Below are 21,731 nucleotides of genomic sequence, written 5' to 3'. Positions count from 1 at the left end.
TCCATTGAAAGGGAACGGCCTTGTCGAATGTGCATTGAACGAAATTAAAATAGCCTTTTGCGTAAAACAAAACTTGTCCCCATCTCGCGGAAACAGTCAGCCTTGCGAGGCGTCTTCTTCAACACAACGCAGCACAACGCGTGCAGCAGCAACACGGTCCGCGTCCTCAAAAGGCAGTAGTGTTCAATGTTTGTTCGCTTGACGTCAATTCGTAGAAATGTTCTGCTACTTTTCATTGTCGCTGGAATCATTGCGTACCAATGGACACGGTAAGCCCATAACTGAACTACTTAAGTTCATTTTAAGTTTCATCCTAAATAACTTCGACAGAAAGATGTGCACATATGTTTCCTGGGGTTTCAAAACAAAGCATTGCATACAATTTGAACTTGGCTAAAGATTAAAGGATGTATCTTTTGGGTTCGACTGTTATCTCTTTTAAGACTCTGATCTTTAACCCGACATGTTTGACCTATAATAGACATTGTAGGAAAGGAACACGAACATGTGTTATATCCAGCTTGCTAGTCGGACACTCTTACTGCACCCTATGAAAACACAGATATCACCGGTATTACAGGTCTCACCAGTTTAGGTGAAGACACGGATATCGGTGAAGAGACAGTTATGACAGGTATTGATGAAGACATAGATATGACAGGTATTGGTGAAGACACAGATATGACAGGTATTTGTGAAGCCTGACACCACAGGTATTGGTAAAGAGTCAAGACACAGATATGACAGGCATTGGTGAAGCCACGAACCGCACAGGTATTGGTGAAGACACTGATATCACAGTATTGATGAATAAACTGATCAACATGTAATTTATAGTATTAACTATTAGTCTGCAATTTACAACCATTTTATACATACATACATTTCTATGACAACTCTTTTTTTAAACCATACACACATCCCATTTTGTCTTTCAGGCGGGTGCCTGTAGAGCAAAAGAGGACCCATGTTGGACAGGGACTGGTTGCCAACTCCTCCCAGTTCACCCTGGAGGGAAAGCCTTTTCGCATCCTGGGAGGCTCCATCCATTACTTCCGTGTCCCCAAAGCCCACTGGGAAGACCGGCTGTTGAAGATGAAGGCCTGTGGTCTCAACACTCTCACAACGTAAGAAACACTTCAACATGTCCTATATAGACCATTGAGTCATCCAAATTGATTGATGAGCCGTACAAAGTGTCAGTTCAAACACAGATCCCACAGATTCACTTCAAATTACAGGAATATCAAATCGATTATTCATCCAGAAGTGGTTTACAGTGGAGGCTATGTTTTAAAGAGACAAACCAATCACAATGGCATAGAAGTCACATTTTTGCGCATGCATATTGAAGCTTTTGTATTCCTGTTAGATATGTCCCATGGAACTTGCATGAACCGGAGAGAGGCGTGTTCGACTTCCAGGACAATTTGGATTTGGAGTAAGGAAGGAATTTTCAACAACTGTCATTGTTTACGCTCTAGTAGTTTCACGTTGAACCACTGACGTCCAACAGAGGGCAGCGTTGTGTTATCAAAGGTGCTACGTTTTCACATAATTCGCTTTTGTTGTCATTAAGAATTGAGCTAATTCATAATTTTTAAGGAAATGTTTCATCCAAATTTCAGAAATGAATTTCCTTTGCACACATAGTGTTAACATTTATTAATATAAAGACATTTGGACCAGGTGCTATTAAATCAAAGTGTTGCAAAAGTGTTTGCACACATAGTGTTAACATTTATTAATATAAAGACATTTGGACCAGGTGCTATTAAATCAAAGTGTTGCAAAAAAAATGCATGTTTCGCTGTATATATTCTTATTTCTTATAAAATGGATGGCACAGTTATTGAGTACCCACAATATTGTGTTTCTATTTCTTAGAGGGTACCTGAGCCTTGCAGCAGAACTTGGACTCAGGGTCATCCTGCGGCCTGGACCTTACATATGTGCTGAGTGGGAACTGGGTGGGCTACCCAGGTGCATATAACATTGCATTTTCCTTATTTTTTACCAAGGATTAACGTTTTTTTAATCAAATAAACGGAGCTAGTCCGAACGGAAGTGCCAGCCATGTGGCAAATGTTGTTTTTGAGGCTTTTATTAACTGCAATCAAAAGTTGCATAGTGGTTGTGATGCAATGTTAGGAAATACCTTTACAGTTAGTTGAAGCGATTACTCTGTTAGTGGTGAACATGCAGTTGATAGAAACTTGCGATTTGATTTTTTTATTTGCCACACCATAAAATAACAACTGCACAGTGCAACTCATTCAAGAAATAGACCAAAACATTGCTAACATGTGGGAGTGAATTTGTGATATTTTAGAGTTGTTTTGCCTGGGCGTGTGGCTGTGCCCTGCTTGACATGAACTGGTGGCCTTGCTTTCAGCTTTGAGAGGCAGCTCTGCACCTACAATAAACAGGTTGGGTCACGTAATCTGTGATTACATTACCCAACCCGTTCCCGGATACGATTGAATGTACAACTATTCCTATGATGTGTTTTTCAGTTGGTTGCTACGTGATAAAAACATGAAGTTAAGGACAACATACCTGGGATTCACAGAGGCTGTTGACTCATTCTTCCACCAGCTTATGAAGAGGGTAGTTCCGTATACGGTATGTTGGTTTACACCATCTTTGCACGTCGTGGTCTACATTTCAAATCTAATTGATGCTTCACACAATCATATCACTCAAGGAGATGGACCCTTTCATCTAGGTAGCGATGCCACATGCTGATTATATAAAAAATGGAATGTAAAAGTGTTCAATATGATAACATAGAGTGTATGTAGGGTTTATTGTTTTCTTAATGAATCTCTTATATCTCTATTTATATGGAAATTGGAGTAGGATAAGCTGTTGAATAATGCTACATATTACTATTTACGTTAAGTCTACGGTTGTTAGACCTGCACCTGCAATCTTTGTAATGCAGTGCATGCTGTCACATGTGTTTTTGAGGATTTGCACCACCCCAACTAAGATGCCTTTACCATGAGGGTATAATCCTCTCTTACATGTTTAATTAAAATCTAGCTGGGAAATAATTCAACAATCAATTATTTAAACAAATCATCATAGGGTGAAACCTAATTTGTCTTGGCCTAACTCGCACACAGCACTCAAATGGGGGCCCCATCATTGCAGTTCAAGTGGAGAATGAATATGGTTCCTATGCAAAAGATACAGAATATATGTCATTCATCAAGGAGGTAAGAAATATTCATTTTACACAAATAAGACAATTATTGAGCGGCCTTATGTCCCACGCGATGATAAGTGCACGCAAAGCAGTCTCTTATCAATAATCACCAATTCCATTTCCATGCTTTCATCCTTCTTCCTCCGCTTATCCCCTGGTCTCCTTCCACGTATTCAAAACAGACAACAACATTAGTATTTCAGAAGAGCAGGAGCTGTTTTCTTGAAAATCTCTGTTCTTTACAGGCCTTATTGTCCAGTGGCATCACTGAGCTGCTGCTGACCTCAGACAACCAGAATGGGTGGACTCTTGGGGGAGTGAATGGAGGTATTGTCATCCAGACACGCAGACCCCCACACATACACTTGCACATATGTACGCACTTACGCACACACGCACTCACAAAGTCGGTGCATAGCACACTAAGACAAATGAACAGGGGATCATGTGAGGCAATATCTGGCATTCAGAGCAACCCCTGATGAAAACTAAATGCTCCGCAGAACAATTCAACTGAGCGTACTAAAAGGTCAAAACAATGCCGATGTTGTTCATACCTTTCAGCTCCTCAGTACTAGACAATATTAGGCAACATTCCATTTTTTTTTAACAATTTACAAGATTTTTTTATCCTAGTTTGGGACCCCTTGAGATCTATATTTATATCTACTATATATCTATGTAAGCAAAACCTTGAATTGCTTATTTACTGTATGATTCCTAATGCCATTACAGTCCAATTAGGAGGTAATGGCTGAATAGTACAAAAATAAACGGGAGTGCCCCAAATATAAGTAAAACTGCTTTAACAGACCGCAGAAGCCTTGGGTGCCAGCTGCTATCATTGTCAGTAATCACTGCAGAACTCCTAACTTCTCAGTCATTTTAAATAGACAGCCAAGCAATTGGCAGTTACATAAGACATCATTTGTTTTTATCGTGTTGGCTGTATTTAGGCCATGTTCATTGGGCGCATGCAATGACCTGATTCTACCAAGGAATCCAATATGATCTGAATATCTGTCGTTATGATTTTTTTATAATGGTCCCACAAGATACTGTGTAGGAGAAGTAAATGTTGTTTCAAATTTTCAAAAAGAGAGCTCCACAGATGGTCAAGATATTTTACCAAAAGTAAATGTTCCAGGAGGTACATAAACGTGTATTACACAAATTATTAAAACGGTATTCTCAGCTATCTAAATAATTTATAACAAGATACTGTTGTCTGGAGGAAAACGACTAACTTCACAGTGTATTTCCTTGTGCTATGTTTATTCTCCCCCCAGCACTGGAAACCATCAATTTGCAGAAGATGAACCCGGCTGTTATTAATTACCTGGAAGAAATACAAGTGAGTCTTTACTTTTGGATCACGGTTTTTATGACTGGCTTATGTGCAGATTATTGTTGGTGGTGATTCCTAAGAAAGTGCTTATGAGAGCAAAATTGTTTTGGAGAACTTCAGAGCCCCTTAGTCTTTCTGTGTTGTTCTTCTTCATCAGATCGAATCAAATAACATTAATGAAATGCTTCAAATGAGTGTCCCTAAGTCCCTATCTAGCAACACCAAGCATCTCGTTCAAAAGGGAACTCTTAGATCATTGCCAATACACACGCATGCAGGCCTCATACAGTGTAATACAAGTTGTGTGATTCAGCTTGGAGGCAGTGTCAGTAGGGGTTTAACAGAGGTGACAACCACTTGAAGCAGACTGATTGCACTCACAATGCCACAGTGTATCACTACCTTGAAAAGGGTCACGGACATGTAGTTTTCACACAATCCAAATATCTAGGAATATGAGCTCACTGCGTATCCTCCTCAACCTAAATTCATGTTGTTGTTGTTTATTTTTAAATCAACTAAACCATCACTTATAACTATACAATGTTTAATTCTATAATAAACTGCAATTTTTTTGTTTCCAATGGAAACCTCCCACCTTTTTAATTGTGCTACTATTATCCATGGCTGATTATTACGTTGTGGTCAGCCTCAGAGGCCAAAGATGGTGATGGAGCTCTGGTCTGGCTGGTTTGACCTTTGGGGTGGCCTTCACCATCTGTTCCCTGCTGAGGGTAAGACACGCCACTCTAAAATACAAAGGTTATCTGGGAGCAATGACCGAGAGAGAGAGAGAGCAGGAGAGAGAATCCCAGAGACAGGCAGTCCTTGTGATGGGTGCCCGACAGGCCGTCAGCCGAAAGACTGAGGGCAAAATGTTTTCTCTTTAGGGGGTGATGGATAGCACAGCGACTGGCTTCTGTTGCTTCTGTCACATGAGACAAGTAAAGTTGTAAGTCGACACGGCACGCTTCTGCTGTGAAAGACATGCCCAGCACTACCCGAGAGCAATTAGAGCAGACCCGCTAAGGGTTAAGACTTAAGGCGGTGTCTTGCATGAGTAAAACTGCTGGAGAAAACCACGGATGATTGCATCTCTGTCTCTCTGTCTCTCTGTCTCTCTGTCTCTCTGTCTCTCTGTCTCTCTGTCTATCTCTCTGTCTCTCTCTCTGTCTCTGTCTCGCTGTCGCTGTCTCTCTCTGTCTCTCTTTCTCTCTCTCTTTCTCTCTCAGGCCGATGGCTTCCTTCACACCACTGCATGAATTCCCAATCAGTGCGGCTTTAGTTTACGGCTTGGCATATCCCCGTGTCTGCTTTCTCCTAGTTGGGTTTCATCAAGCATTTCATTCTTTGTTGCCGTGCCATCATGTTACTTACTATAGCAGAACACTATTTTGCTGTCAGTATTTTGGTCCTGATGCAATAATGACAATGTGACAATTGAGGAGGGGGTGCCGCAGCAGGCTGGGTTTGTGTTTCTATGATTTATGATTTCTTTATGTATCTAAATAAATGTAATGGCATTTGGGGTGGCCAACATAATTTCTAAAACGAAAAAAAGGATATATGCATTATATGTATATATTTTTTGCATTATTTATTTATTAAATAGTTCTCTCTGTAATGGTGTGCTACATCCTGCTGTATATTCTGTAGTGGTGGAACACAAAAAACATCTTGAAATATAGCTCTACTCGTCTTTCTTAGCTTCCATTTTAGTTTTTTTTTTTCTTCCGGCCTACGCTCTACCGAGATCCACGTGAACACGGCAAGAAAGTAGAAAATGATGTTAGAATAATTTATTGCCATCTATTTGTGCCGTTATTCTCCTCCACCTATACCCGTTCCCGTATATTGCTACGGCAGCAGCAGGCAGGTTCCCAGTTGATTGTCCTGCACAAGGCGCTGATAAATTAAACATGGTGAAACACATCACCGACAGCACAGTTCCCTGGCGCATAATCATCCTTACCTGCCGTAATGACTTCTAGTCGTAGGGGAGTTTATGCATGTGACGCAGCACGGCCCGCTCTGAAAACCCGGTTTCATTGCTTCAAAGGGTTAGGGTCAGCACAATACTATAGATTATAATCTAAAATAAAATAATGGGGAATATAAATAATTTACACACGTTTGAACTGTTGACTCGTGATCTGGTTCAACATGCCATAGCAGCAATATATTAGCATATACAGTGTATTTACAGTGCATCATTACACACATGGATAAGTTTGGCAAGTCGGGAATCGAATGAGTGCTGGTTCTTGCAGAGGTTTGCGCTTTCAATGATCTGTAATGTAGAGTTACATATATATATTTTTCCTGTATTTTTTTTAACAGACATGGTGGCTGTGGTAAATGGAATCATGCAACAGGAAATGTCAATCAACCTCTACATGTTCCATGGAGGGACGAACTTTGGCTTCATGAATGGGGCTGCTGCTGTTGGATTACCAGCACCTAAACCCATGGTGACAAGTTATGGTAGGGATGGTTTTAATGCCTCACAATTCTTAAAGAATGTATTCTTGCATGCTTGGTGACTGAGAATTGTCACTTGTCTACTATGTCAGGTAGGGCTGGAGGAATAATTTGATTGCATTTAGCAGGATTATATGTACACTACTGTTCCAAAATTCAGGGTCACCCAGCGAACATAATTGCACTAGGGTTTTCTAATCATATATTACCCTTTTAACATGATTAGCTAAACAATGTACCATTTGAACACAGGAGTAATGGTTGCTGGAAATGGGCCTCTGTACAGTATGTAGATATCCCATAAGAAATCTGCCGTTTCCATCTAGCAGAGTCATTTACCACATTATGTCCATAATAATGTCTATACTGTATTTCTGATTCATTTAATGTCATCTTCATTGAAAAAAACAGTGACCCCAAACTTTTGAACGGTATAGTGTAAATAATTTATCACAAATTTACTTCTTAATAAAGATGTGTTTTGTTTATTAATAAAGGTTTATGCATGGGTGTGTGTGTTTGCGTGGTAAACTATTGTTATAGCTCTTGTGCTACTTCTGTCCATGTCTTCATTCCAGTTGTGGTTTTTGTGTTTACAGCGTGAACCTTTCGCCAATAGATGGTGCTAGTCCATTGCCACACCTGACCTAAAACTGCATTGCAATTAAATAATTATTGTACTATCATAATGAATCGATTACGTTATCAAATGCATTGCAAAATGTAAATGTAAAATGCTTCAATTACTTCTATATGCTTCTCGAGGGTGCTTAACATTTGCATCAATCTTTTTCCTGTACAGGGAGAAAGTGGACGGTAAAAAAAAAAAACGGTAGCCACGTCTGACCCTCAGTGCTCCTTATTCCTCTGTTTACTCCTCACTGGGATTGCACCTTTTTTTTCTTCCCCTCCCCAACCAAAAAAAAAAAGTCACCATTTTCTGTTGGGAGATAACCCAAAACGTCCCTCATCTTTTATAGCAGCGTCTAAAGATGCATTGATAGGGAGACAGCATTGCAAACATAATCCTCTGCAAATTGGAGGGGAGGAGGGATGGTGTTGAGGGGCGGGGGGGGCGGTGGCTCTACCTCCCTGGCTTCCTGGGGGGGGGGGGGGGGGGGGGGGGCGGTGGCTCTACCTCCCTGGCTTCCTGGCTCCCCTGTGCTGGCTGTTCTGATAGCGGCCCATTATCTTTCAGATTACGACGCTCCATTATCCGAGGCTGGGGATTACACCACCAAGTACCATCTTCTGAGGAAGCTCTTCAGCCCTTACCACAGTGAGTGCTGACGCCGGGGGGGGGGCCCTGTGGGACACCTTTTCCTCTTTCTCTTTCTGCATCTCTCCGTCGTCGTCTTTATTATAATGATTATTATAATGGTTTTTGTTATTGTCATTTTCCTTTTTGCAATCCTCATGTTCTTCTTTCTCTCCTTACTGGGGCTGCAGGCATGTAGTTGGAGGGGGGGCAGGGGGGTCTATGATGGGCCTAGCCGCTGTCCAGTTTGCCTTGCTTGTCTGAGTGTGACAGTGTCCCTAGCTTTTGCTACTTTCTCTCAAGTTGGAAAAGTGTGTCTGAGTGCCTTGGTGCGTGCATGTGTGTGGCTTTGTGTGGCTTTTTTTTCTGTGTCAATGCCACATAAAATGCGCACAGTCCTGCTCAGGTTGTATGTGATGGGTGTTAGCATTTGCTGTGCTTGGTCACGTACGATGATCTCTCAAGGCACGAATGAAAGTCCAAACCCCAGATTAGTCTGACTGATCCTGAAATAAACCTAAATAAATAAATAAAAGGTAGAAATAACATCCACACAATACATACAATGTATTGCATGCATTGCATAGATAATATTTATTTTTTGGGGGCATTTTAGTTGTGAGGAATCATGTGTGTGTGTTTCCTCAGCCTTTGGCTGTCAGTGATTGTATACTTGTAACGAGAATGGGGATGTTTCCAATGAGCTCATTAATTTACCTCCTCTAACAATAGCCGACCCCCGCCTGTGGAGGATCTCTCGCAATATGTTGTTTTCTTTTCAGTATGTTGAACAATGAGCAGCCGTCTGAATATGATGATGGAAACTGGATTGCCTTTTCCTGGGTCAGCGCATAGCCGTGACCTAATTCTTTAACCAGATCATCTTAATATCTTACTTTGACTCTACATTCATGCCCTTCACATCGTGCGACTCACTCCCCCCCACTCTGTGTTCTTCCAGTATTTTTCTCTTCCTTATTATTCTATGAGGATACCGATCCACTAGGTGAGTTTCCAACCCTGGTGCCTTTGCTTGACAACAGGGCTCAAGGAATTGCATTGTTACATGGGGCCCTCTCGAGCCTACGTGGATTTGTATTCATCTCAAGGTTTTTTCAAATTAAAATATGGCCACTATTCTATGTTGCAGACATGTATGCAATTTACTTTCACTCATCTTTCTTTTTAAGATAAGGGTTCCATTATGCTATTATTAAGTCATGTCAACCCAGTAGTGGTCGGGTTTGAATGCGGATCGCACAACAACGTCAAAATAAACAAACCGCAAATGAGATTTAGTGCACAGAATCTAAAGCAATTGCATTATGGAAGACAACGGATATAATATTTACGATTAGGATGAGGGGGATATCGTCTTACCCGACAACCAAGACATGCATCCAATGCTCTGTATTTCCCTCTATCATTTCAACAGATCCAATCCAACAAAATAGTCATGAAACTCACATATATTTATATAGCCTTCAAACAGCATGTTAACAGTCAGAATCTCAAAGGCTTTACCGGTCCACATAATCTCCGCAAGGAGCTCTTAACGACATACACAAAACTAAGCTGCCATAGGTAAAATTTAAGAGCCATTATTTACATTTAATTTGTCTGAAATGGCCTAGCCATCCGCCGGCTATTAGTGAGGGAAATGTGCGGTGTAAAGATCTTGTTGGTGGACAAGGCCTGCCTCTGTATGAGACCTTTCAGAACTTTGATGCTCCCGGCTCCTGGCTGACGAGCCAAGGCATTCACCTTGTCTGTCAGTCACAGGTGTGTTAAATGCATAATTTCTCGATAGAGCGACATAGGGAGGGAAGTGGCGGAAAGTATATTTATTGTTGTTTAGAGTTCTTGTTCTGTTCTTCTCTTTTTTGCTCCCTTTCATTTTAAAACTCTCTGATCTTACCTACTGCAGCTTTACCAACAAAGACAGGAACACACCATGGACAGGAATGACATGCAAAACCCTTATAGGGAAAGGGTGGATGAGATAGTTTGATTTGACGAATGCTCCTTCGAAGGAAAGCCAGGCGTGCAGCCGGTGCCAAGCAGGCAGACATATCGTGGGAGTAAAACACTAGTGACATGAGAGAAAAGAAGAGGCAACAGCCAGGAATCAATGAGAAGTAATCATACCTCTCAAACAAAGGCATTCTCAAAGGAGTTTATCACTGCACACACAGTAGAAGTGGTAGGAAAAAGAAAGATGGTTCACCTATCAGAAACAAGAGAGTCTGCCGTATCCTAGCCAAATATGTGATGATTCAGGCGTTACCACCTTAAGGGGACTCCAAAACAATAGGCAATGTTCAGTTTGCGGTATTCTGAAGTCAAAGTGACAGGTCATCTTCTTAGGGGTACATGTAGAGGGGTTTCTCGTTAACAAACAACATTTCTAGATGCGCAGCTAGGTGGTAACAAATCGTTTTTTTACCATAAACTACTTTGGTCACATGAGCGAGTGCAGCGTTGGGATCCATGTAAAAACTGCATTGTATTGTTTTCTCTTGAAAAGCTTGATGATGGAATGATACAACTCTAACCCCAGAGGTGAACACGTTGATTTGTATTTATTTTGCATATCATTGTAACTTGGGGTAAAGTTTGTTTGTACTGTCATCATAATATCTACAATACCGTAATGCTTTAATGCTGCTTAACAAACATTACTGCTTGTTGTCAAAAATGTCGCCTTGGACAAAGGCGTTTGCCAAATGTAATGAAATTAATATCACCAAATATCACATTATTTGACGGCATAAATAAATTGCCCTACTGTTGTTCTAATACAGTTTGAAGGCTATTATGATTTATGAATATTGCTTTCGTGGTTTAGTTGATTATTGAACCTGTCAATTTACATTTGAGACAGTACAATAAAAATGATCATGGATTATTTACTCATGACATGTTTGCCAGTTTGCCAGTTATCATTGTGTCTGTCAATGGAGAATTTAAATCTCAAAAAAGTAAGCTATATTTTACATTGGATATTCATGAGACATCCAAAATGTAATTCTATGAAACTTTAAAACAAACCGATATTCATATAGTACTTCATCTTGATTATTTGTTTGGTTCCACAGAAGTCTTTAGGCGACTGGGGCCTATGTTTTTCAACATATTTTGGTTAAATCCTTCCCCTCCCTATTAGGCTTGTAATTAATTCAAAGTTGACATATTAAATCTACAGGTGTGAGTGTGATTAGCCGTTACAAGCCGTTTTGGCCAGACCTGGTGGTATAATCTGTCACCTTTTTCAAAGATTTGCCAATAATTCTGGAAAAATACTGAGATCAAATGTAGTTATATAAATTGGAAAATCCATAAATACACTTTGATAATCCTAAAGGGAGGGAATTTAATATAGACATCAAATCTTTACTTATATAGATGCCAAAGCTATTAATGCACTATAATAATCCTTATAGGAGTCGATGGAATATAGACATCCGAACTCCTCCTGTTATATAAATTGGTAACTCTATAAGTGCACTTTATAGGCCTGATGGAAGGGGATGATATTAAGGCATCAATCAGCTAGTTATATAGATGTTGAATCTATACAATTTGCACTATAATATTCCTAATTTGAGTGGATGGGTCTGTAGCAAGGAATGAAACTTGCATCTGAAGCCCTCGTCTATACGGGTTACAGAAGGAAAATAGTCCTCAATAATGAAAACATTACCAGATCCTAAGGCTATTTTATAGCCATTCCTTTTCAGGAATAGCTTGTCACCAAATGTCAAACCATATATGTTATTATAGCATACACTGTGGGCTATAGAAACACGTATGTTACAGATATCTGTAGGCCCAACAGACATCGGATAGAAAAGCCTGGTGTGTTATGATTTGTATGCACAAAGAAAATCTATGTGCAAATCTTTAGATTACAACTCCAATCTGCCTGTTAAGACTTGGAGCCTTAACGGTCTTGTTTTTATTTAGGGGAGTGAACCCCATTATACGTTAAATGTTTACTATCCCTGGCTTTTGCTATTAGTGTGATTAACGGCACAGCAAAACCCATTGCCATCTGGACGGTGGTCTAGCTGTTGTCTACGCTTCCTGCCGTTGCCTAGAAACCGGTCTATAGCTGCTCTCTCACTTGTATGTCTAGAGAAACACAACGACCGAACAAGGCAGGAGTGTTTTTTTTGGGTAGTTTTCGTTGATTGCATATCTAATCAAGGTAATGCGTGTATATTTGTGATTACATATTTTCCTTGAACTATTGAGATTAATTGAATGAGGGCGGGTTTGAATGAGAGACATTACGCAGCACCAAACCTCCCTCATTGTCTTTCAGCGCAGCCTCTGCCTGACGTCCCCCTCCTTCGGAGAAGGAGTGCCCACCAGCCCCTTGTCCTCATGCAGCACCTGTCTCTGTGGGACAGCCTGCCCTTCACTGGCAAGGTGAGCTACGCAGCGGCCGAGCAAACCCTTTCCCACCGCATCACGTTAGCAAGACCCGGAAACAACAAACGATATAATCAAACGTGTATGGTACATCAATCAAAACACAGACCAATCGAGCAACATTTAGTACAACTAATTAATCAAATGGTGTGAATGCATGTATGACACACCAACACCTTTTCGGCTGAGGGAGCATGTTTAGCCTCACACTTGGGAAGGTGCCCTGTTCATTAGTGTCATGAAAATGTTTTTCCCTCTGTGCTATCTAGCAGCTGCGGCCTTTTGTCCAGCCCAATAAACCAAAACACTGTTTAACATGACAATATACTAGCAGGGTGCATTAGTTACATAGAAACACAAGCTTAGGTTCCCTCTGCACTGTAATAGTAGAGGAGTGAGCTGATGACCAATTCAAATTCCAATATCCGCTGGAGGAATGGAAAAGAAGGACCCTTTTTACATGTGATGGTGGTCATTCATTCTTGACTTCATGGCCAACAGATCAATCAGCTGCTTACCCCATACCCCCTTTAAGGGTTGTTTATATTCAAGGCAATGCTAACTTGTCCATCACAACATTCACCGTTCACTCCCCATGCCAACTGCTTACTCCTATTGGAGACAACACTTGTTCCTGATGTTCAAAGGATTTCAACCCAAAAGGGGGATTAAGGGAAATAGTTCTATGTTGATTTGCCTAGAAGTAAATCCATTTACTTACATCAAGGTTATCAATTATGTAATTGAGTGTTGAGGTTTTGTCTCTTTAGATTTTGCTTGTTTGACCGTCGGGGATGAATAAAGTTCCATCTAATCTTATCTTATTGTGTGAGAGAAAGGTGTATTTCGATTGGTGGTGCAGATATATAATGTTTTTTTAATTTCATTTTATTTTATTTAGCCTTACAGATCCAGCACACCAGTGAACATGGAGAATCTCCCGGTGAACAACAACAACGGCCAGTCGTACGGCTACACTCTGTACGAGACCACCATCACCAGCGGGGGAACCCTCCACTCCATGAATAACATCAGAGACAGAGCGCTGGTGAGCATTATTATAAACACGATGCAAGCACTCTGTAATGCATCACGTCTCTAGACTCTAATGGGCAGACGCTGAACCCATCAGTGTAGTGAGCAAGAAGGAGCTAACGAGTTGGTGTCGCTACATGTCTCGCTCCGTGCTCGCGGGCACTACAGCGATCAATGATGGCATATTCATTGCACAGCAGTAGCTGTTTTTTGTTGTGTGATCTCTCAAGGGATCATCCTTTTTCTTTTAAGTGAGAATGGAGCCGTTTCAAAAAACGATGTTGTAGATATATTATATTTAACTACATATATATTTCCAGGAAAAGCTGGCAAACAAGACTTCTTTAAACACAATTAAGATATTAAAGGGGACCTATTATGCTTTTTTGACTTTTATGACCTATAAACGTTGTTATAATGATTGATAGTCATGTTTAACCATACTAAAGTGTCAAATAATGACGTACATGCATTTCAACGTATTCCCTGCTGACAGTCTGGGGTGGCTGTGCAGAGTGCTTAACACTCGGGACAACGTTTGCGATTCACATTTCCGGGAAATCATCTACGTAGAGGCACTCCTGCCGCGCCCCTATATGCCTGGGCAAATCTGCCCGCGCGTGCGCTTCAAGGAAGGTAACCAATCACAACAGAGTTTGGTTGGCAGGAGGGGGGCGAGGGGGCGGAATAGGACGAAACCGAGCGTTGACAGAGAATGCTGAAATCGCCCAGATGAGAGGAAGAGTTTCCCGAAAATCTACATCGTATTTTGTGTATGGTTAAACATGACTATCAATCATTATAACAACGTTTATAGGTCATAAAAGTCGAAAAGCATAATAGGTCCCCTTTAAGGTTTGATTACCTGGCAAAATCCCCAAATATACCGACCTTGGATTGTTATCAATTTCCCTGTGTGCCCATATCCATGAGTGTGTACTTTAATGAGCAGGCCATGGCTGTGGCCCTCCTGTTGATTGCTCATGGACGTGGCTCTCACTCCTCCAGGTTTTTCTGAACAAACACTTTGTTGGTGTTTTGGATTACACAACCCTGGAGCTGCCACTTCTTGAAGAGAAGGTACGCTTTGTTCTGAATGTGGCCTATTCTCATCTTCTTGTTATGAAACAACATGGATTTGGAAATGCAGTTCTTCACCTTTTTATGAGGTTTTTTTTTAATATATTTTTTTATATAGTGTTTTATCTTACACAACACAGTGATGGCACAAGCTTAAAAAAAAGTGTCACAAAGTTGGCGTGGGGCGTAACCATGGGGATAACACGTTCCCTCTCCTCCAAGAACTCTCAGCCCAAAACACATTGGAAGGAGCCTCAGAGTGTTTGAATTCTAGCTGAAACAGGGTTCACCTCCACTTTAAAGTTGCCTTCGAGCACAAGAGCTGCATCTGTCGAACCGCCTGTCTGGGCACCACTGCAGCAGGCAGCTGTCACAAGTGGCCCAGTGTGTGGGTGTGTGATGTTTTAGATTGAATGTCTGTGTGAGTGTGTAGCTGAGGGGGTATGGTTTGAAAACCTTTGGCTGTTAATATTTAACACCATGCTGCCTGCTGGGGTGCCTGCCATCCTGGATCAATCCATTTAGAATCTATGAAAATCTAGAAAGTTTTCACACCAATATGTGTTACAAGTTTGAACTAAAAAAGGTGTGCAGCGCTCATTCCGCCTTGTCTAATCGTTTATTCATGTGTTACTTACAGGGAGAAAGAACTCTGAGTTTACTGGTTGAGAACTGTGGCAGAGTGAATTATGGGATAACGCTGGATGAGCAACGCAAAGGTACACTCCCCCATCGTTGGCTCAAGCAATAGCTTTACCGACATGTCGCTTGGGCCATTTCTGGACGGTTTAATTTCACAATAGACCATGAAAAAAAAACATTTAACAGTACCTCTTGAGTAACAACTTTGACTTGCCTTCCAGGTCTTGTTGGAGATATAACGTTGAATAAGAAGCCCCTCCGAGACTTCATAATTCATAGTCTGGATATGAAGGCAGATTTTGTAAACAGGTTTGTGTCTTTCATTTACTTTTAAATTTTCCATTTCTATCCCCCATGTTTGTCATACTCCCTGCGCTCCCCGCCGTACCGTGCCTCTCAGATTGGCTCTCTGCTTTGGACAGAGTACACTTCACACAGAGCATTAAATTGTACCGGGAACATGGTGGAACCGGGTGAAAAATACCACCAAGGCATTTAATGGGCTGTCACGCCGACAGGGTAACACGGTGCATTTTGAACCATCGTTTTTGATTGGATAATGGGAATCTGTTAGGAGCTACCTTCTTGTTTGTTTGCTTTTTGCATTTTGGTACACTCACTATGCTCATATTTTTGCATAATTGAGCGTCAACAGTTGTTGATGTTCAATCATGTTGTGATTTAGGTTGTGTCAGTTTTACATAAACATGCATTTTTGACGCACACTGTTTCATGCCCCATAGGCTGGTTAATGGGGACAAGAATACTAGTTATTCATTATGTCAACATTATTCGTGGATGCCATTGTATTGGAGCAAATCAGAATCAGATAATATCATAAAAAATCTGAATATTCCTTCTGATAATTTATACAGTAGCCCCATTCCTATCACTGGAATATATTATGGCTGTCCATATGTAGGTCATATTATTTCATTCCTCTAAATTCAATTGGGTCCCTCCACAATAAAACACTATATATACTATATATATCACTATAATTTAGTTTAAACTTTCAGACTGATACACAACAAGAGGAATTGGATATTAATTGTTCACGACTTTGCAAGTCTGTGACAACACACCCAAGATTTAAAGATTGTGGTTGGATTGAAAAAGAAAGTGAATCTAATATTTAAATTGTAACTGTTAGACTTCAGAGTTCCGGCCACTGGAAGTCTCTGCGTCACCGGCCGGCCTTCCCAGCGTTCCTGCAGGCCAAATTGTACATGGACAGCACTCCCACGGACACCTTCCTCAAGCTTCCTGTGAGTCACCAGGTGTACATCTCCATCACCCTCCTCACCCGATGCATTAAAAAATGTCAAACATAGGATTATTTTTCTGCAGACTGCATTGATGTCTTCATTCAGTTTCATTATACTACTGCAACTGTAGTAGTGACATTACACTAGTAGTGGTAGTATGGAAATGCTACTGACAGATAGTCAGATATCTAGTTTGTAACGGTCTGGTGGCTGTGTTGGACTTGCAGGGCTGGAGTAAAGGTGTTGTATTTATCAACGGGAAGAATCTCGGACGATACTGCTCCATTGGTCCACAGCAAACCCTCTACCTCCCTGGGCCCTGGCTTCACAAAGGAACCAATCAGGTATGTCTATTCAGGTTTGCTGAGCAAAACACATGGAAGGTAGGACGGACAGACAGTTTGTTTGTAGATACATAAAACGCTGACAGCTAATCATCCGTTTTGAATACAGGAAATGTTTTTGAAGATCACGATATCGTTTGTTTTTATCCAACAGTTTTTCTTCCCCATCCCAACTAAAATGCAGCACAAAATCCATCATAGGTCAACAGTTTTCAATATACTACTTTATGCACTTCTTGTCCAACCTCAACAATGGTTTTGATGTTATTGAACTTCACTGCCCTTTCTGGGAAGAAAACAGTCCAGAGGCGCTCCACCGACTTGGCTAACTCCAAGTCCCTGACCTTTCCCCTCTCTCCACACATGGCGGTTCTTGTTGATCTGCTCTCTCCACAGGTCATGGTGTTTGAAGAGCAGGAAGCGGATGGAAAGATCCAATTTGCCAGCGGCCCTGACTACGGTATGACCGTGGACGTCCAGTGAGGACTGGAGGTGAGAGGGGGTTTTGATCGGTGGCTGGTCAGAGGGGTACCACGGAGGATGTGGAAGGGTCAGCCCCAGTCGCCTATCACCTGATCCTCTGCGACACTGCAATAAACCTTTTATTGCCCAACGGAATAGTTCCTTGTTGGGGTAAAACTAAACCCACTCCTAACATATTCTTTTGTGAGGCTTTGTTCAAATTTGTGGAAGTGGTTTTTAAGATATACAAATGGTCAAAAGCAAATGAATAGGATGTAATAATGAATTACGAAGTACACATTATCATATTCTACTTATTTGGTTTATTTATTATGTTTTGTCATGATTGTAAAATAAGTTTTGTCAAATTGTATTTAACACTGGTTGGATGTCGATGTCCCTTTAAAAGGTGATGTAGACACGTGCAAGTCCTAATATGTTCAGTTGTTAATAAAACCAATTGCACTTCATTATAGCGTTATACCTTTCTTGTGGGGCAATATTGTTTGTTGTCTTTTAATAAACTGGCAGTTTGTGACCTGTTTTAGGCAGTGTAATTCACAAGAGCAACAATAACCTAACATAACACACCATATGTCATTGACTATTGACTATTGAATACTGCGGTGGAAAGGTAAGGTTATCTGCATCTGAAATCACGGCGGCAACCATGGTGATTTGAAAGAAGTCAAAACAACAATTTTACATTCAGTTGTTGTAGATTAGGCAGGCGGGACCACATGCCGGTTTCAATTCACAACACGACAATGGCGGATGCCAGGTTTCGTTTCCCAGTTTGCATCTCTTTATTCATCTTCATCATGTATTTGTATTTTTTTTCTAAGACAGTCGCTATGACAAATGAAACTTGAGAGTTACATGCAAAACTGTGATTTACATAAGGAACAAGGATGGCAATGACATTAGGTAGGATGAACTCTGGTAGGAGTGCTGTGCACTACAGAAGCCCTTAGAGGGCAACAACAGTCAATTACATTGAATGTTTCAAAGTCTGCACCACTCAGACTGTAGATTTCCGTTCTCTTCAACTCCCAGTAAGCCTTACCACTGCTGCAGTAGTCGTTTAGTGCACTGAAAGTGGAGCCTGTGGATTGGTCGAAATTTTTATTTCAGTGGCTGTTTGGTTCTCCATAGTCTCCTTAGGCCCATTACATCATGTTTTCCTATTGGACTGTTATACGCCCCAAAAGTTGTCCTATCACATCGCAACAACAGGGAACACAGGTTCTGCGCTAGTACCAGACCACATGAAATGAGCCAGAATAGATAAACTTGTGAAATTAAAGACCTGAGGGACGGGTGAATAACCATTTAAAGTATATCATTTAACAAATCATCTGATCCTTCCTCCTTGTTTTACAACACTATATTTGGAGTGATATGGCCATTAGAATTTAGAGCTATTAAATAACTGCCAAACCTCTCCCCATTTATCGCCCACTGTCCTTCAGGTAGTTCAGATGACATCATTTATTGAAGTGAACAGCTGTCTGAGACCTGCCAAACAATGCAGATAAACAAAAACATATGTATTGTCAACAGCACTTAGAAGAAGGAGCGCGCCAGCGATTCTAACCTCTGTCACTACCCTGGTTTTTAGTTGGGTGTGCCATTTTTAATCACTCGTGTTAATTATGAACGGGGGAGGACGGGGCATAGCATGTAATACTAATAATAATTCAATTGCACATTCATGCTTGGAATAAATAGATAAATAAATATATTAAGATGGATATTTTTAAATAAATAGTTAAGAGAAGAGTTGGCATTTAAGTGTATACATGGGGGTGGAGAATCGGTCAAGGTGTCCGATGTCTTATCTCTTCCTAAACCCATATCATGCAGACCGCTTCAGTATGGTCATGAAATATATGTGATATCTATCTATTCATCCATTCATTTGATCATTTGTCTGTCATTATTTGATAAACCCCAGCAGGTTAGTATTTATTACCTCTACATAACCTACCATGATTTATCTGGGTTTAAAATTGTTCTGGGGCAAGTTCCCGAGCGAGACTACACTGCAGAGGCTCTGGGGTAAAATAAAGTCGATTCTCTTTCGGGCGTGGTATCTACCTATATCTGCTTTACTCTATACTAGTGGCAGGCAATGTTCAGATAACCATTTCTTTGTACTGCACTGGTACAATGGGTTTTTCAAGTGGAACAACTCCCTAATATAGGATATATAACCAGTGTTGGATTATGGATACCCAACATTCTACGGACTGCTGCTCTCAGTAGCCCCATTTTATTTTTTATGACATAATTTCACCTTATTTCACCCAAAAATGGACAAAACTGACTCAAACTAATATAATGCTTTAAATCAATTGACCTGTGCAGAAAATCCAATTGTTTCCCTCTTTGTTGTGCTTTTTCGTTATTGTGGTTTGAATTGCAAAAAAAGACTTTTGGGCCAGGTTGTAATCATATCAACCTGTTATACTCACGGTTTTATTTAATACTACTCTTTCCTGGAATGTATATCTCCATTTCATGGCCTACTGCCCCCATTCTAGTCAACAGCTTCCGTACACAGACTGGGTTGCATAAAGTATTTATACTCTGCAGTTGATGACCCACTGTACACCAGTATTCTCCCAGAGGCTTGACGGGAACTGGGTCGGCATTTAAGAATGCCTCTCTTGTTGTATATTGGTTATCCATTCCAAAGTCCTACAAAGGAATTCGTTTTGTGACGCGCTTTCACTTTTTGACATGTGATAAAATCTATATGAGCCTGTGCTATGTTATAAGAAAGTGCAGTAATGAAATAATTCCTAGGACGTCGAGGGAGACTGAATCAGTTAACATACATACAGTAATGGCGCTATATAATATTGTATCCCAGAAAACAACATTGCCTTGAATCCCTCCTGATTGTTCGTTTTGAGTTAGGTATTTACAGGTTGCCTCTAAGGGAGATGGTAGGTGCATTCGCAGTTGTTTACCTCAGTGTTTAATGTATACATGTAGGTTATACTGTAGCTCCCAAGAACAGAAGATCTATGTTACACCGCAACCAATTCAAACATTTTGACTGACTTAAAATGCAAGAGCAATAATGACATAGACGATACCGAAATAGAAAATGATAAAGAGTCAAACATAGGCGAAGAGTCAGTAGTTTGTGACCAGCAAGTAAAATGCATGTAAACAACCCCAAAAAAATTAAGTTAGAGCAAACTTTTCATACCAAAAAAGGACATTCCTTCCCTTTTATGCCTGTGCTTGCTAAAAAGTCAAATCCATTAAAAACAAATGAGATCCATTGTTCAGGTCCATGTAGCTTTGTTGTCGTTTTTATGTCCCGAGTGGTGATGTGGGCTACATTTTGCATCTAGGACTTACACTTCAGGTGTACTCTTTCATCCAGGTGTGTCTCTTTCCATCAGTTAAACCCTATTGGCAGAGCCCCACTGTGCGCAGATCCTGGCCCATAGAGCCCTCGCTCTCTCACCACACGGAGGTCATTTGTTTCATTGGCTCTGCTCCACACAAGCTCCATGGGTTGGATCGGCTGGCTCATTGCGTTGCGTTGTTGTTGTGCTGTCTCTTGTATTATGTCCTCAGTGGGCTACCGTACCATGCAGGCTAGGACTTTTATTTCCCTATGTTTTCCAGTCACCCAGGAAAGTCTTCTCGCCGGTTCACCTGCGACAACGCGTGCAATGGCAAAAAAATAGGTGGACCTGATGAACGTTTGCCATATTCAACTTGTATGTGCTTTAGTATAATACATTTTTCTTTTTAATCTCAAAGATTATCAAGTGTTTTGTGACGAGGAATTGCAGTGCCTCTCCAAAGCCAGTCCTTTTGTCAGATAGTTAAGACGTGAATGCAACTGGACCACGGACCATGATTAATCTCCTTTTAGCATTCAGGGTCGACCACCTGGAACGAACGAAGACAGATACGTTGGGTAATAGCACACAGGGTCAATCAATGACAGAGCCAATTTAGCATTTTCACTGCTCAATTGCGGCCTACAGCTGTTGTAGTGTATTGTGGAACATGAATGCAAAACTCCCATCATAAGACCGCCGGGCGACTTCAGGCAAACAAGATGACCTTGTAGTGCTCTAATGTTTGAGTATATTCCAGCCAGAGGAGCAGGGTGTAAAATGCTATTCAG

General features: G+C 40.9%; 2 protein-coding genes across 6 annotated transcripts in view; one reads left to right on the top strand and one right to left on the bottom strand.

The window, feature by feature from the left end:
* The first annotated feature begins 32 nt into the window (after positions 1–32).
* On the top strand, positions 33–18,039 carry LOC132473911 (beta-galactosidase-1-like protein 2). Of its 2 annotated transcripts, none has more exons than XM_060074268.1 (19): positions 33–269; positions 939–1,127; positions 1,373–1,441; positions 1,888–1,983; positions 2,517–2,625; positions 3,132–3,224; positions 3,460–3,541; positions 4,504–4,568; positions 5,218–5,296; positions 6,903–7,046; positions 8,242–8,322; positions 12,629–12,735; positions 13,640–13,786; positions 14,782–14,853; positions 15,494–15,572; positions 15,717–15,804; positions 16,649–16,763; positions 16,991–17,107; positions 17,504–18,039. In XM_060074268.1, exons 1-19 carry the CDS (start codon positions 187–189, stop codon positions 17,588–17,590), a joined length of 1,902 nt encoding a protein of 633 aa, XP_059930251.1. In that variant the 5' UTR covers positions 33–186; the 3' UTR covers positions 17,591–18,039. The 2 variants fall into 2 exon arrangements, with proteins under 2 accessions (XP_059930251.1, XP_059930250.1); XM_060074267.1 differs by having other exon boundaries at positions 5,212–5,296.
* A 312-nt stretch (positions 18,040–18,351) lies between these two features.
* The window catches only part of b3gat1a (beta-1,3-glucuronyltransferase 1 (glucuronosyltransferase P) a), a 29,718-nt gene continuing 26,338 nt past the window's right edge, over positions 18,352–21,731 (bottom strand). For all 4 annotated transcript variants that reach the window (XM_060074270.1, XM_060074271.1, XM_060074272.1 and 1 more), the window contains one exon: positions 18,352–21,490. The gene's annotated coding sequence lies outside the window, so the exon portion shown is untranslated. The remainder of the gene's footprint in view (positions 21,491–21,731) is intronic.

Source organism: Gadus macrocephalus, chromosome 16 (assembly GCF_031168955.1).
Source record: "Gadus macrocephalus chromosome 16, ASM3116895v1".
Classification (NCBI taxonomy): Eukaryota; Metazoa; Chordata; class Actinopteri; order Gadiformes; family Gadidae; genus Gadus; species Gadus macrocephalus.
Note: the sequence above shows the minus strand (reverse complement) of the source record. Positions and strands in the feature narration are given on the sequence as shown.